Source organism: Dendropsophus ebraccatus, chromosome 8 (assembly GCF_027789765.1).
Source record: "Dendropsophus ebraccatus isolate aDenEbr1 chromosome 8, aDenEbr1.pat, whole genome shotgun sequence".
Classification (NCBI taxonomy): domain Eukaryota; kingdom Metazoa; phylum Chordata; class Amphibia; order Anura; family Hylidae; genus Dendropsophus; species Dendropsophus ebraccatus.
Window position 1 is genome coordinate 94,951,655 of NC_091461.1, and position 16,979 is coordinate 94,968,633.

Genomic DNA, 16,979 nt, shown 5'->3' on the forward strand with positions numbered 1-16,979 from the left:
CTCAGTTGCTGTTTGTCAGTCAGCAATCATGTCTGTGCTCCCTGGATTTCTGCGATTTTCTTGCTATTGGATCTCCAACCATTCCTAGTTCCAGCTCAGCTCCAGTCCGAACTACATCTTAACAATGCATCCTGCACTTCTACCACAGAAGAAGAGTACCTAGTCCCAGACTCCAGCACTCCTTCAGTTATTCAGTTGGTGGTGGCCGAGGTCCTCTCCTGAGGGTAGCGACCTGGGAGTTACCCGCAGTGAAGTCCATCCTGCCTTGCTGCGGGCACTGGTGAAAACCGGAAGCTCCTTAGTATCCTTTCTACGGGGCAGGGAAGCCAGCATTCTTCTGTGATCCAGGGGATCCACCTCCTCGGGCTTGGACCATCCATTACAACCATCTGTGGTGGAAGTCCATGCAGATATAAAAACCATTGCTCATTCTACCCTTAGCTTGTCTCCTAATCACTGTATAACATTTAAAATAAAATGAGTCATTGTTACTAAATCAGATATTGTTGCAGCAAGGGAAATTAATCTGTAGCTTTTAGTTACTTTGTAAAATCTGTCCCCCAGTTGTGCTTCACCAGGAACTAGGGAGCACCTCACTGGTAAGGCCTGCCTCACAGTTTGAGAAGCACTGCTTTATACCATTCTCTTCAATCCAAAATGCAATGGTACCAAAAAAGAGGTAAGTGAGGTCATGTGACGTGTGCAGAATCCCTCACCTCTCTGGTAAGTAAGTAGATGATCTCCAAAGAAAGGTTAAGTGCCCGTTCTGTGATCAGTTCCTTATACTTCGTCATTTTTGGAGGGTCGTTCAGGAAGAGGACCACTGTCTTGTGGAAGACACCATTAGGAGAATTCACCTGAGAAGATTCTAAATTAAGGGGAAACAAAGAGTCATACAGTGGAAACATCTTTTGTGAAATATTCATGGAGGGATTTACCTATAAGCACAACAGGCACAATCCAATGCAAAATTTTAGTTGCTGATTTTAGTAATCTGAGGTTAGTTTTAGCCCTATCATCTAGTGTCTTGAGAAGCAATTTCTGGGGTGTTTACTCATCTGGTCATCTTTAAAGGGAACCTGTCACCTCAGCTGCAGGGGTGAAGCCCGCCCGACCCCCCAGTGGAGCCACTTATACATACCCCTTCCTGGAAGTCCCGGTCCTGGAGCAGTCATTCTCTATGGGCATCGGGCTCATCTCTCGTAAGTGCACGCACGGCTTCTGACGGAGATTTTTCGGTGGCAGGACGGGGTCCGGGACTTCGAGGAAGCAGTAAGTATAAGGGGCTCCACCGTGGGGGTCAGTCGGGCGGGCTTCACCCCGACAGGCTCTCTTTAAAGGGGTTATCCAATATTACAAAACAGGTCTTCTTTTATTTTTACAAACAGCGCCACCCCTGTCCTCAGGTTGTGTGCAGTAATACGCCTCAGCTTTATTCACTATACCATACACAAACTGAGGACAAGGGCGACACTGTTTTGTGTCTTATAAAAGCTAATAATTGATTCCATTTACTCACCTGGCACTACCAAACTACACTGTTGGCCGCCTTTCTCAGAAGTCTCTTCCTCACCTTCTAGAACTTCAACTCGTACAGCCCTAAAATCTTCATCCTTTTTCAAAAAGTAAGTAATACAAAAAAATCTTTGTAAGAAACTAGGCACTGTAAGATATACAGAAAGGTTCATAGCATCTCTCTATAGATTACATATCAGGAGCGACTTCAGCTACAACTACCTGATTATCTTGTGGGTCCTCATTTTCCAATGGACAATCCTGGCTTGGGAAACTTTCTGATGTTTGATGCTTACCAGATTCGCCTGTAGAAACAGACAGTCAATGACTGCATACACTGCTTACATAGGATTATCATATTATAGGGAAAGTCTAGAGGACACCCAAAACTGTTCTATTTAAAACAATTACCTGATGATGAGCGGATCTGGTGGCTCTCCATTATCATGTCCTTGTACAGATCCTTGTCTCCTATGTACTCCCATTCCTCCATTGAAAAATAGACAGCGACATCCTGACATCTTACAGAAACCTGATAACACATTATATAACAGTCAGCATGCAGACACAGGGAAAGGTTTACTAAATGAGCAAAAAACTGGTGTACAAGATTTGCGCCTTATTTATGTGTTTTAGACACTTACTGCTCTTCATTAGACAGGGTATGAAAAAGAGGTATGTCTTAAAGTCACTGTCGTTTCATTTTTATTTTTTGCAGAAATCAATAGTACAGGCGATTTTAAGAAACTTTGTAATTGGGTTTATTAGGCAAATATGCTATTATCTGCATTCAGAAAGACTTTCCCCAGGTCCCCCCCCCCTCCTCTGATTCACTTATTATCAGGAAATCTCGACTGGTTTACATCAGTCGGGCCCTGTGTAACCTATGGGGGGGGGGGGAGGAAGGAGGGAGATTAGTCGCCAGCAGAGAACAAAGGATTGCACAGCGGGAAATGTGTGAAAGCCTTATTCTGAGGTCTGAGAGAGCCTGGTGATGTAGCTGTAAATTAACTCTTTGTTGTCCTGTTTTGGTGCCTCATTTCCCTCCACCCCTCCCCTTTCCATAGAGAACAATGAAGACATGGGGGAGAGTTTCAAACCGCTTTTTTATGATAAAAATGCATTTTTTTGGCTAATAAACCCAATTACAAAGTTTCTTAAAATCGCCTGTACTATTGATTTCTGCAAAAAAGATGTGGCTAAAAATGCATCCACACATCAAGATTTTGGTATAGAATATTGGTGTAAAGAAAGCAAACCAAGGAAGAGAAGCATGTCTGACATGTACCAAACTGATTATACAGCATAAGCTATGGTGATAAATGTGGTGATTCTTCAGCGTCTCTGGTCTAGTTTCATTTAAATAGCTATTGCAGCCATACCAAGAGTTTTACAGTGGACTCGGGGGACTTTCATAATAAAGAATGCATACTCACCTGGCACCAGTGGTGCCAGTTCCCTGCAGTAAACTCAATCGTAAAAAAGGAAAAAATGAGGGCACTCACCCGTATGCTTGACTCCTTTATTTCACTTTATTCAGGCAGACATTGTACATGACCTGCTCACGTCAGTCGAAGCATGTGATCTACGTGCGAAACAGCTATCACGTGTCATCGGGGGAGGGGTTGGCGTCCTCACTGAAGTGAGCAGGTCATGTACAATGTCTGCCTGAATGAAGTGAAATAAAGGAGTCAAGCATACGGGTGAGTGCCCTCATTTTTTCCTTTTTTACGATTGAATTTGTTTCTATTTGGACGACACTGTCCTGTAATATGAGTGAGCACCACCCCATCTGACACATTGCAAGTCCTTATATACACGCTAGTGCAACACCTCAAATAGACGCTATAGCCTACAGCAGTGCCGACCACTCTATCTTACCTGGGAGATTGCCCTGCAGTAAACTGCTACTCCCTCTTCATTCCTGCTTAGCCAATCACAAGTTGAGGTGAGTAACCGGTGTTGTCAGTGGCTGAACATATATTCTGTTAAAGGGGTAGTGCACCCAAATTTTTTTTCTTTCAAATCAACTGCTAGAATGAAGTGCCAGAGATTTGTAATTTACTTCTATTAAAAAATCTCAAGCCTTCCAGTACTTATCAGCTGCTGTATGCCCAGCAGGAAGTGGTATTATTGCCAGTCTGGAGAGGAGAGGTTTTCTATAGGGATTTGCTCCTTCCCTGGACAGTTCCTGAGATGGACAGAGGAGGCAACAGAGAGCACTGTGTCAGACAGGAAAGAAAACACCACTTCCTGCTGGACACACAGCAGCTCATAAGTACTGGAAGGCTTGAGATTTTTTAATAGAAGTAAATTACAAATCTCTGGCACTTCATGGCAGCAGTTGATTTGAAAGAAATTTTTTTTTGGTGCACTACCCCTTTAATATCAGAGGAAGCCAGGAGAAGCTGTAACTAGTAGGGGCCCATCGCCATCAGCAGCCAAGAGCAGCTGTGGGGGATCAGGGCAGGAGTAAGCTTTGTTTTTTTTTTTATGAAGGCACCCCCGTGTTTAAAGTAACAAAACTGCTATGGCCAACATACCCCTTTAAGTTTAAAACACCATTAATAAATCTGCTTTTTTATCCCTCAGTATTCCTATAAAATTTCCCAGCATTCCCTACAGCGCTCACCTCTCTAGTCAGAAGCTCATTGATCTTGTTGGTGAGCTCTAGGATCATCTTCTTTCTGTTTCTGTCAAGTATCAGTGAATGAACAGGAGGCTCGGAAATGAGGTCCCGTGTCCTGCCCCATCCTCCAGATACACAATGATCACTGATAGACGTCACAATATCTCCAGATGTCGTCTTCACTATAATGTAATCCTGTGTGTATGTAAACACAAAGATTTTTTTATTTTTTTGTAGGATCACAAAATCTAGTCAATTTTTTTTTTCATTCACTGGAAAACAATTTGGTAAAACACAAAGTGTAAAAATCTCTCACCTCTCCAATCAGAAGGCGGATGATGTCCTGCGTGAGGGTAAATATTCTCTTGAATATTCTGGATTGACTCTTGTCCATCCTTAATTGTTGCTCACAATGAGGACCATGTCTTGCAGAGACGCTTTATGATAGACATATCTGTCCTGTATGAACATAAATGCAAAAAAGTAAGTATACATTTAAAGGGGGTATAGCAGACAATGGCCTACTGTAAAACTGTAATCCTAATGACACAGATATAAGGGAATCCACAATGATGGGTCACTATTAGATGCAGATGCACTTTACATTTATTCTACACACATTTCTTTATTATACTCTGGAGCTGGAGATGCTGAACAAGGTGCACAAAATAAGGGCTCATGCAGGTCTGCAGGTGAAAAAGTGCTATGGCCTTTTAAACAGGAGGAAAAAATAAGTGCAAAAATGAAAATTTGCCTGGTCCTTAAGGGGTTAAAGATGTTAACAGAGCAAAGCAGCAAGAAAATTAAGAATGGGGGAGAGAAAAACTGGGTTTGCTGAGTTCATTATAATCTCTGGAGGGGCCGAGGGGAATGAGGAGAGAAACAGCCCTCCCATTTATAGACTGTCTGGGCGCATAAAACACTGGATTTACAAGTCACAAAGGTCAGTGCTAGTTTGGGGACTTGATGACAGAAGATTGCAGGATGTAGTGTTAAGCAGGGCTGCCTTTTCTCCTCTCTGTGCTCACTTATCCCCCTTGGCTCCTCCCCTCTCCATAGAGCATAATGGACACAGAAAACCTGCTTCTTCTGAAGTGAGGGGGAGGCTGCAAAACAGCTTTTTGAGTAGAGAAGAAAACTCTTTTGCTTAATAAAACATAGCGTTACTTATATGCCGGGGCCATTCAGGAACCTATTTATGGCTGTAACAGCAATTTTTGCATTATTGATTTCCTTTAACGCTGGTGAAAATTTTTTTTTCAAGTCAACTGGTGTCGGAAAGTTATATAGATTTGTAATTGAATTCTGTTTAAAAAATCTTCAGTCTTCCATTACTTATCAGCTGCTGTATATCCTACAGGAAGTGGTGTATTCTTTCCAGTCTGACACAGTGCCCTCTGCTGCCACCTCTGTCCATGTCAGGAACTGTCCAGAGCAGGAGACATTTCCTATGGGGATTTACTACTACGGCTCTGGACAGTTCCTGACATGGACGTAGGGGGCAGCAGGGAGCACTGTGTCAGACTGTAAAGAATACACCACTACCTGCAGGACATACAGCAGCTGATAAGTACTAGAAAACTGGAGATTATCATTAGAAGGAGTGGACCAGATGACGCAGCAGTGCTCCTAAGGGAGCTGCGGGGCGGAGTTTACGCTGACTAACAGCATGGGACCGGCGCTGAGGAGGAAGGTAACACACATACCTTCCTCCTCAGTGTCCCCAATTCTATAGGGGGCTATCAGCAGGTTAGATTCATCAAGCCTCCATATAGTTCCCCTTTAAGGATGAAGGTGAGTAAACTACCTTCTTCCTCAGTGCCTCCTGCTCTACGGGAACGTAACGGCGAGTCTTCTAAGCTGCAAAAAAAACTGCTTGTATTTTACAATATCATGAATACAATGTGACAGATATGAATATGTGCTGATGGGCCGACTACTCTTCCTATTCCATCGCTTCCATAGAGATGGGAACAACTCTACTCAATGGGAGACATTGCTGGGGACCGCGGTCAGTGTCCATATCCGCTCTGTTCTCTCTGTACACAAGATGATGGTAATTAATACATAAACCATCATTGCCCCTATGACAACACTGACAGGAAAGCACTGGGGACCAGGAGTGTTTTCACCTGACCAGCCTATAGAAGTGGCCACAAAAGAGGAAACAGGTCAGGTTGTCATAGCAACCCATAAGACGCCAGTCCATGAACTCACATAGATATAGTATGCTATGGCACATAACAGGATGCTGCCGAGGAGCAGAAGCTGCAGCAGCAGGAGGTGCCGGGGAGATCCCGCTCTGCCTCAGCTATGAATGTTATACAGTGCGGGAAGAGACAGGACGGCATGGCAGATGTATACAGAGGAGACATCACACAAGTGACAGACACTGAGCACTCACTGAGCCGCCGCCGCCGACTCGCCCCGGAAGTAATCCTCTCCTCAGCTGGCTCATTACTGACAACTTCCGCCCTGTATAACGTCTCTAACTGCTCCGGGTCTCCGGAGACCACAACAAGCTCATTCCGGGTTCTCCCAGTCCCCCCAAAGTGAGCGCCTTACCGCGCATGCGCCGTACGGTCGTGCAGAACAGGGACATTTTTCTGAAGCCCATTGGGACGCCATCTTGTTGTGGCCTAATTTCAAAACTCACTGTTATGCAATGGTCTGCAGGGATAGGGGTCTGGCTGTACTGTAATGCAATGGTCTGCAGGGATAAGGGTCTGGCTGTACTGTTATGCAATGGTCTGCAGGGACGGGGATCTGGCTGTACTGTAATGCGATGGTCTGCAGGGACAGGGGTCTGGCTGTACTGTTATGCAATGGTCTGCAGGGACAGGGGTCTGGCTGTAATCCCTGTCTGGGTGTAATGTTCTGCAGGGACAGGTCTGACTGTACTGGGACAGGGGTATGTGGATGTACTTTTATGTAATGCTTACAGAGACAGGGAGATCGTAACCTCTGTCTTAATGCAATGTTCTGCAGGGACTGGGGGCTTTGGCTTTACTGCAATTTTATGTTCTGTATAAGGGAGCTGTAGCTGTACTGGTTTGGAATGATCTGCAGGGCTTGGTGACTGTACTGCTATGTGATGTTCTGCAGGGATGGTGGCTGTACTGTTATGTGATGTTCTGCAGGGCTAGTGGCTGTACTGTTATGTGATGTTTTGCAGGGCTGGTGGCTGTACTGTTATGTGATGTTTTGCAGGGCTGGTGGCTGTACTGTTATGTGATGTTCTGCAGGGCTGGTGGCTGTACTGTTATGTGATGTTCTGCAGGGCTGGTGGCTGTACTGTTATGTGATGTTCTGCAGGGCTGGTGGCTATACTGTTATGTGATGTTCTGCAGGGCTGGTGGCTGTACTGTTATGTGATGTTCTGCAGGGCTGGTGGCTATACTGTTATGTGATGTTCTGCAGGGCTGGTGGCTGTACTGTTATGTGATGTTCTGCAGGGCTGGTGGCTATACTGTTATGTGATGTTCTGCAGGGCTGGTGGTTGTACTATTATGTGATGTTCTGCAGGGCTGGTGGCTGTACTGTTATGCGATGTTCTGCAGGGCTGGTGGCTGTACTGTTATGCGATGTTCTGCCCTCTCTGGGTGTGATTACAGCGCTGTTTATTTGCTGCGTCAGAGGGAGGCGGCCTGGATGCTGGTAACCGCTCCCATGTCTGTATATCTTCTGACATGCGCAGTTCAAAGGCAGCTGGCTGACAAGCCGACCACTGAGTCTAGCACAGCGTTTCGCTACTACTGTAAACTCGGTCATCCCTTATGTCCACTATACACACACACATTATTTACTCCATATAACATATGTTCAGGAGTACACTAACGACTTAGGGGAGGGTGTGTGGAGGGGGGGGGGGGGCATTGCTAGTTGCGCCCCTGCTCCTGACAGTTCCCTACCTGGTGCTGTTTCAGAGCATCTCATCGCACCATCAGTAAAGTTGCAGCATCTGCTGCTTTTACTCCGTCTGCTTTTTCTTTAGCATCATTCATCGTAAGGCAGCATGCGCTAAGCTAGGTTGGCACTAAATAAATAATTATAATATTTTAGCTGCAAAATCTGCACCAAAAGCTGTTAGACCCACTAGTTTTTTATGCTATCATGTTCTCTGTGACTATGTGTTGCATGAATAAAATAATGACAAAAATTTAAAGACAAGTGTTTATTGCAGAATAACTGACAGTGGATCAACATCTCCTATACAGTTCTGATAGAGAATTCTTAAATAAAGGTCCAATATATTATTGTTGAAAATATAAAACTTCCCACTTCCCATATTTGTTCCTATGATCACCCTTCTGGTGATTAGCTAGGTTTCATATCTTCCCTACGCTGCATAACAGTGTGGTCTATTGCATCTGTGCACCTTGTGATGGTCATTCTTTAAAGGGGTTGTCCAGCGAAAATCTTTTTCTTTCAAATCAACTGATATCAGAAAGTTATATAGATTTGTAATTTACTTCTATTAAAAAATCTCAAGTCTTCCCATACTTATTAGCTCCTATATGTCATGCAGGAAATGTTTTATTTTCAGTCTGACACAGTGCTCTCTGCTGACATCTCTGTCCGAGACAGGAACTGTCCAGAGCAGGAGATGTTTTCTATGGGGATTCATAGAAAACCGAGACAGAGTTCCTGTCTTGGCCAGAGATGTCAGTAGAGAGCACTGTGTCAGACTGAAAACAAAACATTTCCTGCGTGACCTACGGCAGTTGATAAGTATGGGAAGACTTGAAGTAGATTACAAATCTATATAACTTTCTGACACCAGTTGATTTGCAAGAAAATTATTTTCGCTGGACACTTGTGACCCAAAGTTTTCTATACTCACTACTGACTTCCTCTAGGACTGAGATTAGGAACCTTCGGCCTTCCAGCTGTTGCAAAACTACAATTCCCATCATGCCTGGACACACAAAACTGGAGGGCTGTAAGTTCCCCATCCCTGCTCTAGGATTACAGGTTTGTGTGTCTCCTTCTGTGAACCCTTAAGGCGTCTACGGTCCTGAAATATTTCCCACATTTATGACATAACTCCGTTCTCTCCCCAGTGTGGATTGTCAGATGTTGAGCGAGACTTTTTTGGTTTTGTAAAATCTTGTGGCACTCAGGGCACTGGACTAAATCCTCACCCGTGTGATTTCTCTGATGTCGAGCAAGCTGAGATGTACAAATGAATGCTTTCCCACACTCCAGGCAAGAATATGGCCTGTCACCTGTGTGAATTTTACGATGTCTGGCAAGGTGATATTTATGAGCAAAAGCCTTTTCGCATTCCTCGCATTGGTACGGTCTCTCTCCAGTGTGAATCTTCTGGTGAGCAAGAAGATGGGCTTTATCCACAAAACATTTCTCACACTCAGTGCAAGAGAAGGGCCTGTCTCTACTGTAACTCTTCTGATGACTACGAAGGGCAGAGCTAGAGCCAAAATCTTTGGAGCATTGAGGACTTTTATAGGTTTTGTGCTGAAGGTGAACTTCCTGATGTTTTACAAGGTTAAATTTGTAACTGAAACATTTATCACATTCAGAACACGTGAACAGTTTCTCTCCTGTGTGGACCGTCTGATGTCTAGCACGATCTGCCTCACAAATGAAGGATTTTGGACACTCAGGGCACTTGTAGGGCTTTAGCCCAGTGTGGCTTATTTGGTGTCTTAGAAGTTTGGATTTGTGACCAAAAGACTTTCCGCAACTCAGGCATGAAAACTGTTTCTTTCTCTCGTTGTTAGGAGTTTTTTGGTTTTTTGATGTTTTTTCAGTTGCCATACTTTCAGTAAAATCTGATGAAGGAATAAATATTTTTATATTAGGTGCTACATCCACAGCATGAAGAAAAATTATATGCATGAATGACCTATAAGTGTCCACACAACTTTACCACTCTCCTCAAGGAGAATCCTTACCCATGATTCATTCAGGAGGCACGTTAATGTTGCTAAGTAGAGATGAGCGAACCGGGGTCGGGTTCGATTAGATTTGAACCCGAACGATTGACATTTGATTAGCTGGGGCTGCTGAACTTGGATAAAGTTCTAAGGTTGTCTGGAAAACATGGATACAGCCAATGACTATATCCATGTTTTCCACATAGCCTTAGGGCTTTATCCAACTTCAGCAGCCGCCGCTAATCAAACTCCGAAAGTTCAGGTTCGGATTAACTCGAGGTTCGCTCATCTCTATTGCTAAGGAAGAAGCAAGAAAAGATAACCAAACCTTGGCAGTTTTACCATCCTCCTATCTGACCCTGCCACTTGGCCTGGCAGATCTGCACTGCTTTTCCTTTATTTAGCTCTTTTCTGCTCTGCTCAAGTGGGCCCTCTGCGCCACTTGCACTAGGGGAGTGGGAAGGGGTCGTAATGGGGGTGCGGCGCAGAGGGTGCGGGGCTCTGAGCTGGTGTAGGTTTTACTTTGTGCACACGGACGAGCAGTGCGCCTCTACTTAAATCCTCTGAGCTCTGGCACTGTAGGGACATTTTTAGTATGGTGCAAAAAACGCAGAAGTTAATAAATGTCCCCCATGGTCCTTAGAAAGGGGGTCCTACTAATAACCTTTTAAAAATGGTGGTCTTTAGCCCTCTTTGAAAACACCACATCTCACTGATTAATTTATGAAGACTGTAAAGGATTAATCCCTTCGCTTTTGCATTCTTGTCTTTAACTCCTTGGGAGAAATTTTAAAGACTAATGCTGCGTTTATACGGAACGATTATCGTGCGAATTTGCACAATAACAATCTAATTTGAACGATAATCATACGTGTAAACGCAGCGAACGATCAAACGACGAGCGAGAAATCGTTCATTTTGATCTTTGAACATGTTCTTAAATTGTTGATTTGCAAAAAATTTGCAGATCGTTCCATGTAAACAGTCGTTCACCGATTTTATGTGCAAGATAGGCTTAAACGATCGCAAAACGATTTTTCCGTACGATATATTGTTCCTTCTGAACGCTGATCGTTTTAGAAGTAACAATTTTTTTTTTATATCGTTAATCGTATGATCGGGCGAATTATCATTAGGCCACAGATGCACACCTGCTGCACAGAGGAAGTTCTTCCATAATTTACACCTGTAAATTAGATGTCCTTCCCGGCTTGCTCAAGTCAGTACAATTACAACCATACACAAGGATGGGTAAGTATACTTTGTTTATTATGTTCCCGCACCCCCCACCTCTTTTTATTTTACTTAGTTTTATTTACTATTTTACTACTCCGTACCCACAATCTGCCCCCCCCCCCCAAACCACTTGTACCTAGCTTCTTTTAATCCAAGATCTGTCCTGGGGTCCGTTCGGCAGGGGATGCAGTTATTGTCATAAAAAACAACTTTTAATCCGGCAGCGCTGTGTCTAATGGCCGGGCTTACATTTGTATATGCATTAGGCTGGCACCACCTCTCCGTCCTTCCTTCCCGCCCTCATCATTAGGAATGATCCAGGAACATTTACTGCTGTTTGGGCTTTGCACAGGTGTATTAACGGGTGGGGAATAGGAAGCAATCTGCCTGGAGTATTCCTAATGATGAGGAGGGTGGGGAGGAAGGACGGAGAGGTTGTGCTAGCCTAATGCACATACAAATGTAAGCCCCGGCCGTTAGACACAGCGCTGCCGGATTAAAAGTTGTTTTTATCACTATAACTGCATCCCCTGCCGAATGGACCCCAGGACAGATCTTGGATTAAAAGCAGCTATTTGAAGGTACAAGTGGTTTGGGGGGTCAGATTGTGGGTACAGAGTCGCTTTAATTGCTACAGCCTGCTAAAGGCAGTCTGCACAACTGCCGAGCCATGGCAGCAACCGAAGTCTAGCATAGCTAGGGAATAAAATAAGGGTACGGTCATATTTTCTGTACACATTTGGAGGCCTGCAATTGCAGGCAGATTACAGGCCCATATATTTTTATGGCCCTGTTCACACACCTGTAGGTGTTATGGGTCCCTACTGGGGATGGGTATACATCCTGTCCGTAGCTGTGGATCCATGGTCACAGACAGTAGTACAGATGTGTGAATCGGGTCTACAAGCCTCTTAAACGTAAATTATAATGTAATCACTAATTACCTTAAACTATGAAAAAATAAAAAAAGTATAAACTTGCTTATTCTAAGTGATGTGAGAGGCCGGTGGTTCTCCATGATGATGTCCTTGTACAGATCACTGTGTTTTTCTAAATATTCCCACTCCTCCATCGAGAGAAAGAGAGCGATATCCTGACACCTTATTGGAGCCTGACAGACACAATGGTAAAGTCATCATCCTGACACGTTACTACTTTACGTTACTACTTTGGTTTTACTGTATTATGTCCCAGCATTTCCAGTAACACTCACCTCTCCACTCAGCAGCTCAGTGATCATATTGATGATTTCTCGGATCTTCTTATTTTCTTCACGTATCCATCCTTCAGCTTGAGGTTTTATGACGGGTCTCAGTCTCCTCATCTTTTTTTCAGAAACACAGTGACGGCCGCCTGACCTCCCCGTTTCATGGTCATTCTCCAAAATTATATATTGCTGTGTATATTCAGGGATGGGGGGGGGGGGTCCATTTACACAGAAAGATTATCTGACAGATTATCTGCCAAAGATTTGAAGCCAAAGCCAGGAATGGATTTGAAAAGAGGATAAATCTCAGTCTTTCCTTTATGACCAGATCTGTTTATAGTCTCTTTCTGGCTTTGGTTTCAAATCTTTGGCAGATAATCTGTCAGATAATCTTTCTGTGTTAATGGACACTAAAGTGTTAAAGTTTTGATGTCATTTGTAAAAACTTTTGACACACCATCTGACATATCAAACATTACTGATCACCCTGGGTCTCTCTACTGAAACCTGCTGAGATCCTGAGATACAACAAGGGGAACGGTGCAGCAAATCTGACTCTTTCGTTTTTTTGAAGCCCACTTCCCCTGTAGTGTCCTGGTACGGGTGGTCCACTAATTCTATTGTCACCCGAGTAAAGGTAATTCTGTCAGGTGTCACACAAGGGATGAAGCTGCCTTTAGCACTTTTACCACTTGGTGTCTCACTCTTCCCTAACTGCTTGTGATAGCACAGCTGAAGGACAAGGGTTAACTGCTGTTCTATGTTCAAAGTTTCTAACCAATCACAGGTGCAGATACCTCACACAATTCACAACCAACTACACTTCTTCTTTCTCCTCTTTCTTACACCAGCAATAGGAGGTTAGACCCGGTGACCCCTATATAAGCTTAGTTAGTTGCTGGTGGGAGGTAATTTTAGTTGGTTGGTATGGAAGTGGGAAAGACACAGACAGATTTCCTCTAGAAGAGAAACTTTCCTTATGATGTACTGCTAAACCCACAGGAGGGGTAACTGTCCTCTAGGCACTACCTTGTCCATGCCAGGGATCCTTCTACAGTTGTCAGGACAGGATTAAGAAGTTTCAGTAAGATAAAGCGCAGCAAGTCAAAGTATCTTACTGGTGCGCATGGCTATATTGGGAAGTCTTAGGAAGTTTGCTACGCCCAGCATAGGCCTGGGTCTTGTACTACCAAACCTGGCACTTGCTAAACTGGTTGGGCAAAAGGCGGTCAGATGTATATCTATATGTCAGTATGAGTATTCTTCTTCACTATCACTCTCTACCTTAATCCCAGCAGAGTACATGTATACCTTGGACAAGGCCCCAAAGATGGTCCCCATATCTGCTCCTAAGTCAAGTAACACTTCTACCTCTACTTCTCTAGTCACTACCTCAAGCACTATTGTTACCTGCACCTGTCAAGTTCTGTGATTATCCCTATCAACTGTATTGCAATGAAGAGTATCAGTAAAAGCTACTTCTGTTTAAAGGGGTTATCCAGCGCTACAAAAACATGGCCACTTTCCCCCTACTGTTGTCTCCAGTTTGGGTGAGGTTTTGAAACTCAGTTCCATTGAAGTAAATGGAGCTTAATTGCAAACAGCACCTGAACTGGAGACAACAGTAGGGGGAAAAGTGGCCATGTTTTTGTAGCGCTGGATAACCCCTTTAAGTCCCCTGCTCTGTCTTGCTTCTTCGGCTGCACCTGCACCCACACCTGGTGCTAACCCTTCAAGTGCCAGTACGTCCCGGGGTGGGTAATACCTTTCCTGGCCACCGTGACAAGTGTCCCAGTAGAAACACCAGAGCCCACCTGCTGAGTGCCATCCTCAGCAACCCCAGGCCACATCACCCCCAATCATATCTGGGAATCGCAGCAGTGAGACCCACTGCGATCAGTAACTTTTGACATGTCTGATTACATCAACTACAGGGTCCCATACATTGGAAACTGGAGCTAATAAGAATGGCCTGACCTACCAAGGTTATATAACTATACCTGACTGTAAGGTCTATTACTACATCATCACCACTATGCCTTACCTCTCCAGAGAGCTGAGCAAAGAAGTGCAAGGTATGGTTTAAAATTAGCTTGGTTAGGTAAGTCCTGTTCTCCTTCACCTTTAAGCCACTTGCATCTTGAACACTGCCTGCCACGATGATGTCCTTGTACAAACCCTTGTGTCCCTCTAAATACTCCCACTCCTCCATGGAGAAATAAACAGTGACATCCTGACACCTTATAGGAACCTGACAAACACAACAATTAATAATTATAAAGTAAAACTAATGGATGAATACGTCAAGAAAATGTAAAAGCATTCCCATTTCTCACCTCTCCAGTCAGAAGTTCATTGATCTTGTTGACAAGTTCTAAAATCTTCTGATCGTTCTCTCTCCTCTTTATCAATAAATGAGGCGGCAAGTTCTCCATCATGGGCTCCTGGGTTTTGTTCCATCCTTCTGACACATGGGGACGGCCTCTGGACTTACCAGATGTCTTCTTCAGTACTGTATAATGCTGTGTGTTGGGGACAGGCATTGACAATATATTGCCAATCTATATACCAGTATTAAAGGAGTTATCCAGCGCTACAAAAACATGGCCACTTTTCCCCCTACTGTTGTCTCCAGTTCAGGTGCAGTTTGCAATTAAGCTCCATTTACTTCAATGGAACTGAGTTTCAAAACCCCACCCAAACTGGAGACAACAGTAGGGGGAAAGTGGCTATGTTTTTGTAACACCGGATAACCCCTTTAAAAGAATTGATGGTATTTTGTGTTATGTCCTTAAAGGGGTACTCTTTAAGGACATAGAAAAGTGTGTGTGTTTGGGGGGGGGGGGGTTCTTTCACATCAGCTGGTGCCAGAAAGAGCGAGAGAGAGATTTGTAATTTACTTCTATTTAAAAATCTCAACTCTTCCAGTACTTATCAGCAGCTGTATGTCCTGCAGGAAGTGGGGTACTTTATTTTTCCCTGTTTTTTTACCTGGACCTGCGCCCGTTGGACCCAGTTGTGGAGTGGAGGATTCTGTTGCTGTTACTATCCTGTTGTGGTTGCCTGGGAGCGGCTGCGGTTCATATACCTGCTGTGGTGGAGTATTGTGCCTTGTATTTGCACAACACCATCAGGTGAGAATCTCCATTTTCTCTTTTTCCTAATGCCCTTCTGCTTGATTTCTACACTAAGGGTATGTTCACACTGTGAGTGAAGTGAGTGAATAAAGGCGCTCGTTCCTCCACTGCCGCCACTCTCCGCTCAAAGAAGTGACATGACAGTGAGCGGTGGCTGCGGAGGAGCGCACGCTCTTCCATAGACGGGCTATGGCACACTGAGACAGGCGGTATTCCACCTGTTTTACTCAGTTTGAACATACCCTAAGGATTGCTGTTTGATTTTATATTTCTTTCCAGTCTGACACAGTGCTCTCTCCTGCCACCTCTGTCTGGAGATTTTTAAATAGAAGCAAATAACAAATCTCTGGCACTAGTTGATTTGAACCAGGCTGGGTTTATATCTCATCTTCTGCCCCATGTTGGGCTGTACGTCAGAAACTTCTCTAAAATGGATGCCAAATCACAAGTGGAGGATATATAGGGAAAACTTGTACTTCTGTTTTCTGTTGGATCCACTTTTGGTTTTGGCACAAAAACTGTGGTGTGTGATTCCAGCCTCAGAAACATAATAGTGATATCACCTAATTCACACAGTGTCTCACCTCTCCAGCCAGCAGGAGGGTTATCTCCCAGAGGAGATTTAACGTCTCCTCAGTCATGTGACTCCTTCCCATACAATAACCAGTTATACCTACAAGGAAGATGACATGAATTATTTGATACAATCATAAATCATTATCGCTAAGACAGACAATTTGATAAGAGAACATGGTTCTTATGTTAAAGCCTAGTTCCTCCCGTCCCGTCGGTGGAGACTTGGGAGGTCCCCATACACTTTATACTCACCTATAGGGGTTGGGTGTGATGGAATTTCACTGCCTGGCTCATTTGTTTTAGGAGAGTACCCAATTACTCTTGATTCGGTTCCATCATGGTGCATTTACACAGACAGATTTATCTGACAGATCTTTGAAGCCAAAACCAGGAACAGACTATAAACAGGGATCAGGTCATAAAGGAAAGGCTGAGATTTCTCCTCTTTTCAAATCCATTCCTGGCTTTGGCTTCCAAAATCTGTCAGATAAATCTTTCTGTGTAAATGCACCCTTAGAATCAATGGGGCTGCGTCACAGAGGGGAGGGTGTTTCATCAAGAATAGACTGACGCAGTGTGTGAGAACAGGACCATGTTGGTCTATTCATGTAAAAAACACAAAGCAATGGACCTACTGGTACATTCACTTTAAGACCTGTAAAGACTTAGCTGCTTATGCTCATGTATACTTACTTCAATGGAGGAATAACAGAGTCCACTAGCAGGTGTGGTTCTCAGTAAGATTCCCACTTGGGGTGGGTCAAAACCCTTTATTTATT

General features: G+C 44.0%; 2 protein-coding genes across 5 annotated transcripts in view; both read right to left on the bottom strand.

Annotated features, from left to right (window-relative positions):
* The window catches only part of LOC138799641 (zinc finger protein 585A-like), a 50,281-nt gene extending 43,540 nt beyond the window's left edge, over positions 1-6,741 (bottom strand). For 2 of the 4 annotated variants that reach the window (XM_069981102.1, XM_069981101.1), the window contains exons 1-7: positions 6,549-6,682; positions 4,461-4,603; positions 4,148-4,339; positions 1,927-2,047; positions 1,735-1,820; positions 1,520-1,613; positions 717-868 (exon numbers count right to left, since the gene is read on the bottom strand). In XM_069981102.1, coding sequence (XP_069837203.1) covers positions 717-868; positions 1,520-1,613; positions 1,735-1,820; positions 1,927-2,047; positions 4,148-4,339; positions 4,461-4,538 — 723 coding nt within the window. In that variant the 5' untranslated portion in view covers positions 4,539-4,603; positions 6,549-6,682. Of the gene's footprint in view, positions 1-716; positions 869-1,519; positions 1,614-1,734; positions 1,821-1,926; positions 2,048-4,147; positions 4,340-4,460; positions 4,604-6,548; positions 6,683-6,709 lie in introns of those variants that run through there. The other 2 variants (XM_069981099.1, XM_069981100.1) reach the window with 2 other exon arrangements.
* A 2,230-nt stretch (positions 6,742-8,971) lies between these two features.
* On the bottom strand, positions 8,972-16,546 carry LOC138800086 (zinc finger protein 19-like). Its single transcript, XM_069981893.1, has 6 exons — positions 16,453-16,546; positions 16,209-16,297; positions 14,824-15,009; positions 12,494-12,676; positions 12,262-12,391; positions 8,972-9,939 (listed from the first exon to the last, which is right to left on the bottom strand). The coding sequence occupies exons 1-6, from the start codon at positions 16,544-16,546 to the stop codon at positions 9,113-9,115; spliced, it is 1,509 nt and encodes a 502-aa protein (XP_069837994.1). The 3' UTR covers positions 8,972-9,112.
* Positions 16,547-16,979: the final 433 nt, after the last annotated feature.

Coding starts and splice junctions, on each gene's coding strand:
- LOC138800086 (XM_069981893.1), bottom strand. CDS start 16,546: ATGCACCATGATGGAACCGAATCAAGAGTAATTGGGTACTCTCCTAAA. Junction 12,677..14,823: donor ATGAACTTCTGACTGGAGAG/GTGAGAAATGGG, acceptor GAATATACACAG/CAATATATAATTTTGGAGAA. Junction 9,940..12,261: donor TCTCACATCACTTAGAATAA/GCAAGTTTATAC, acceptor TTCCTTCATCAG/ATTTTACTGAAAGTATGGCA.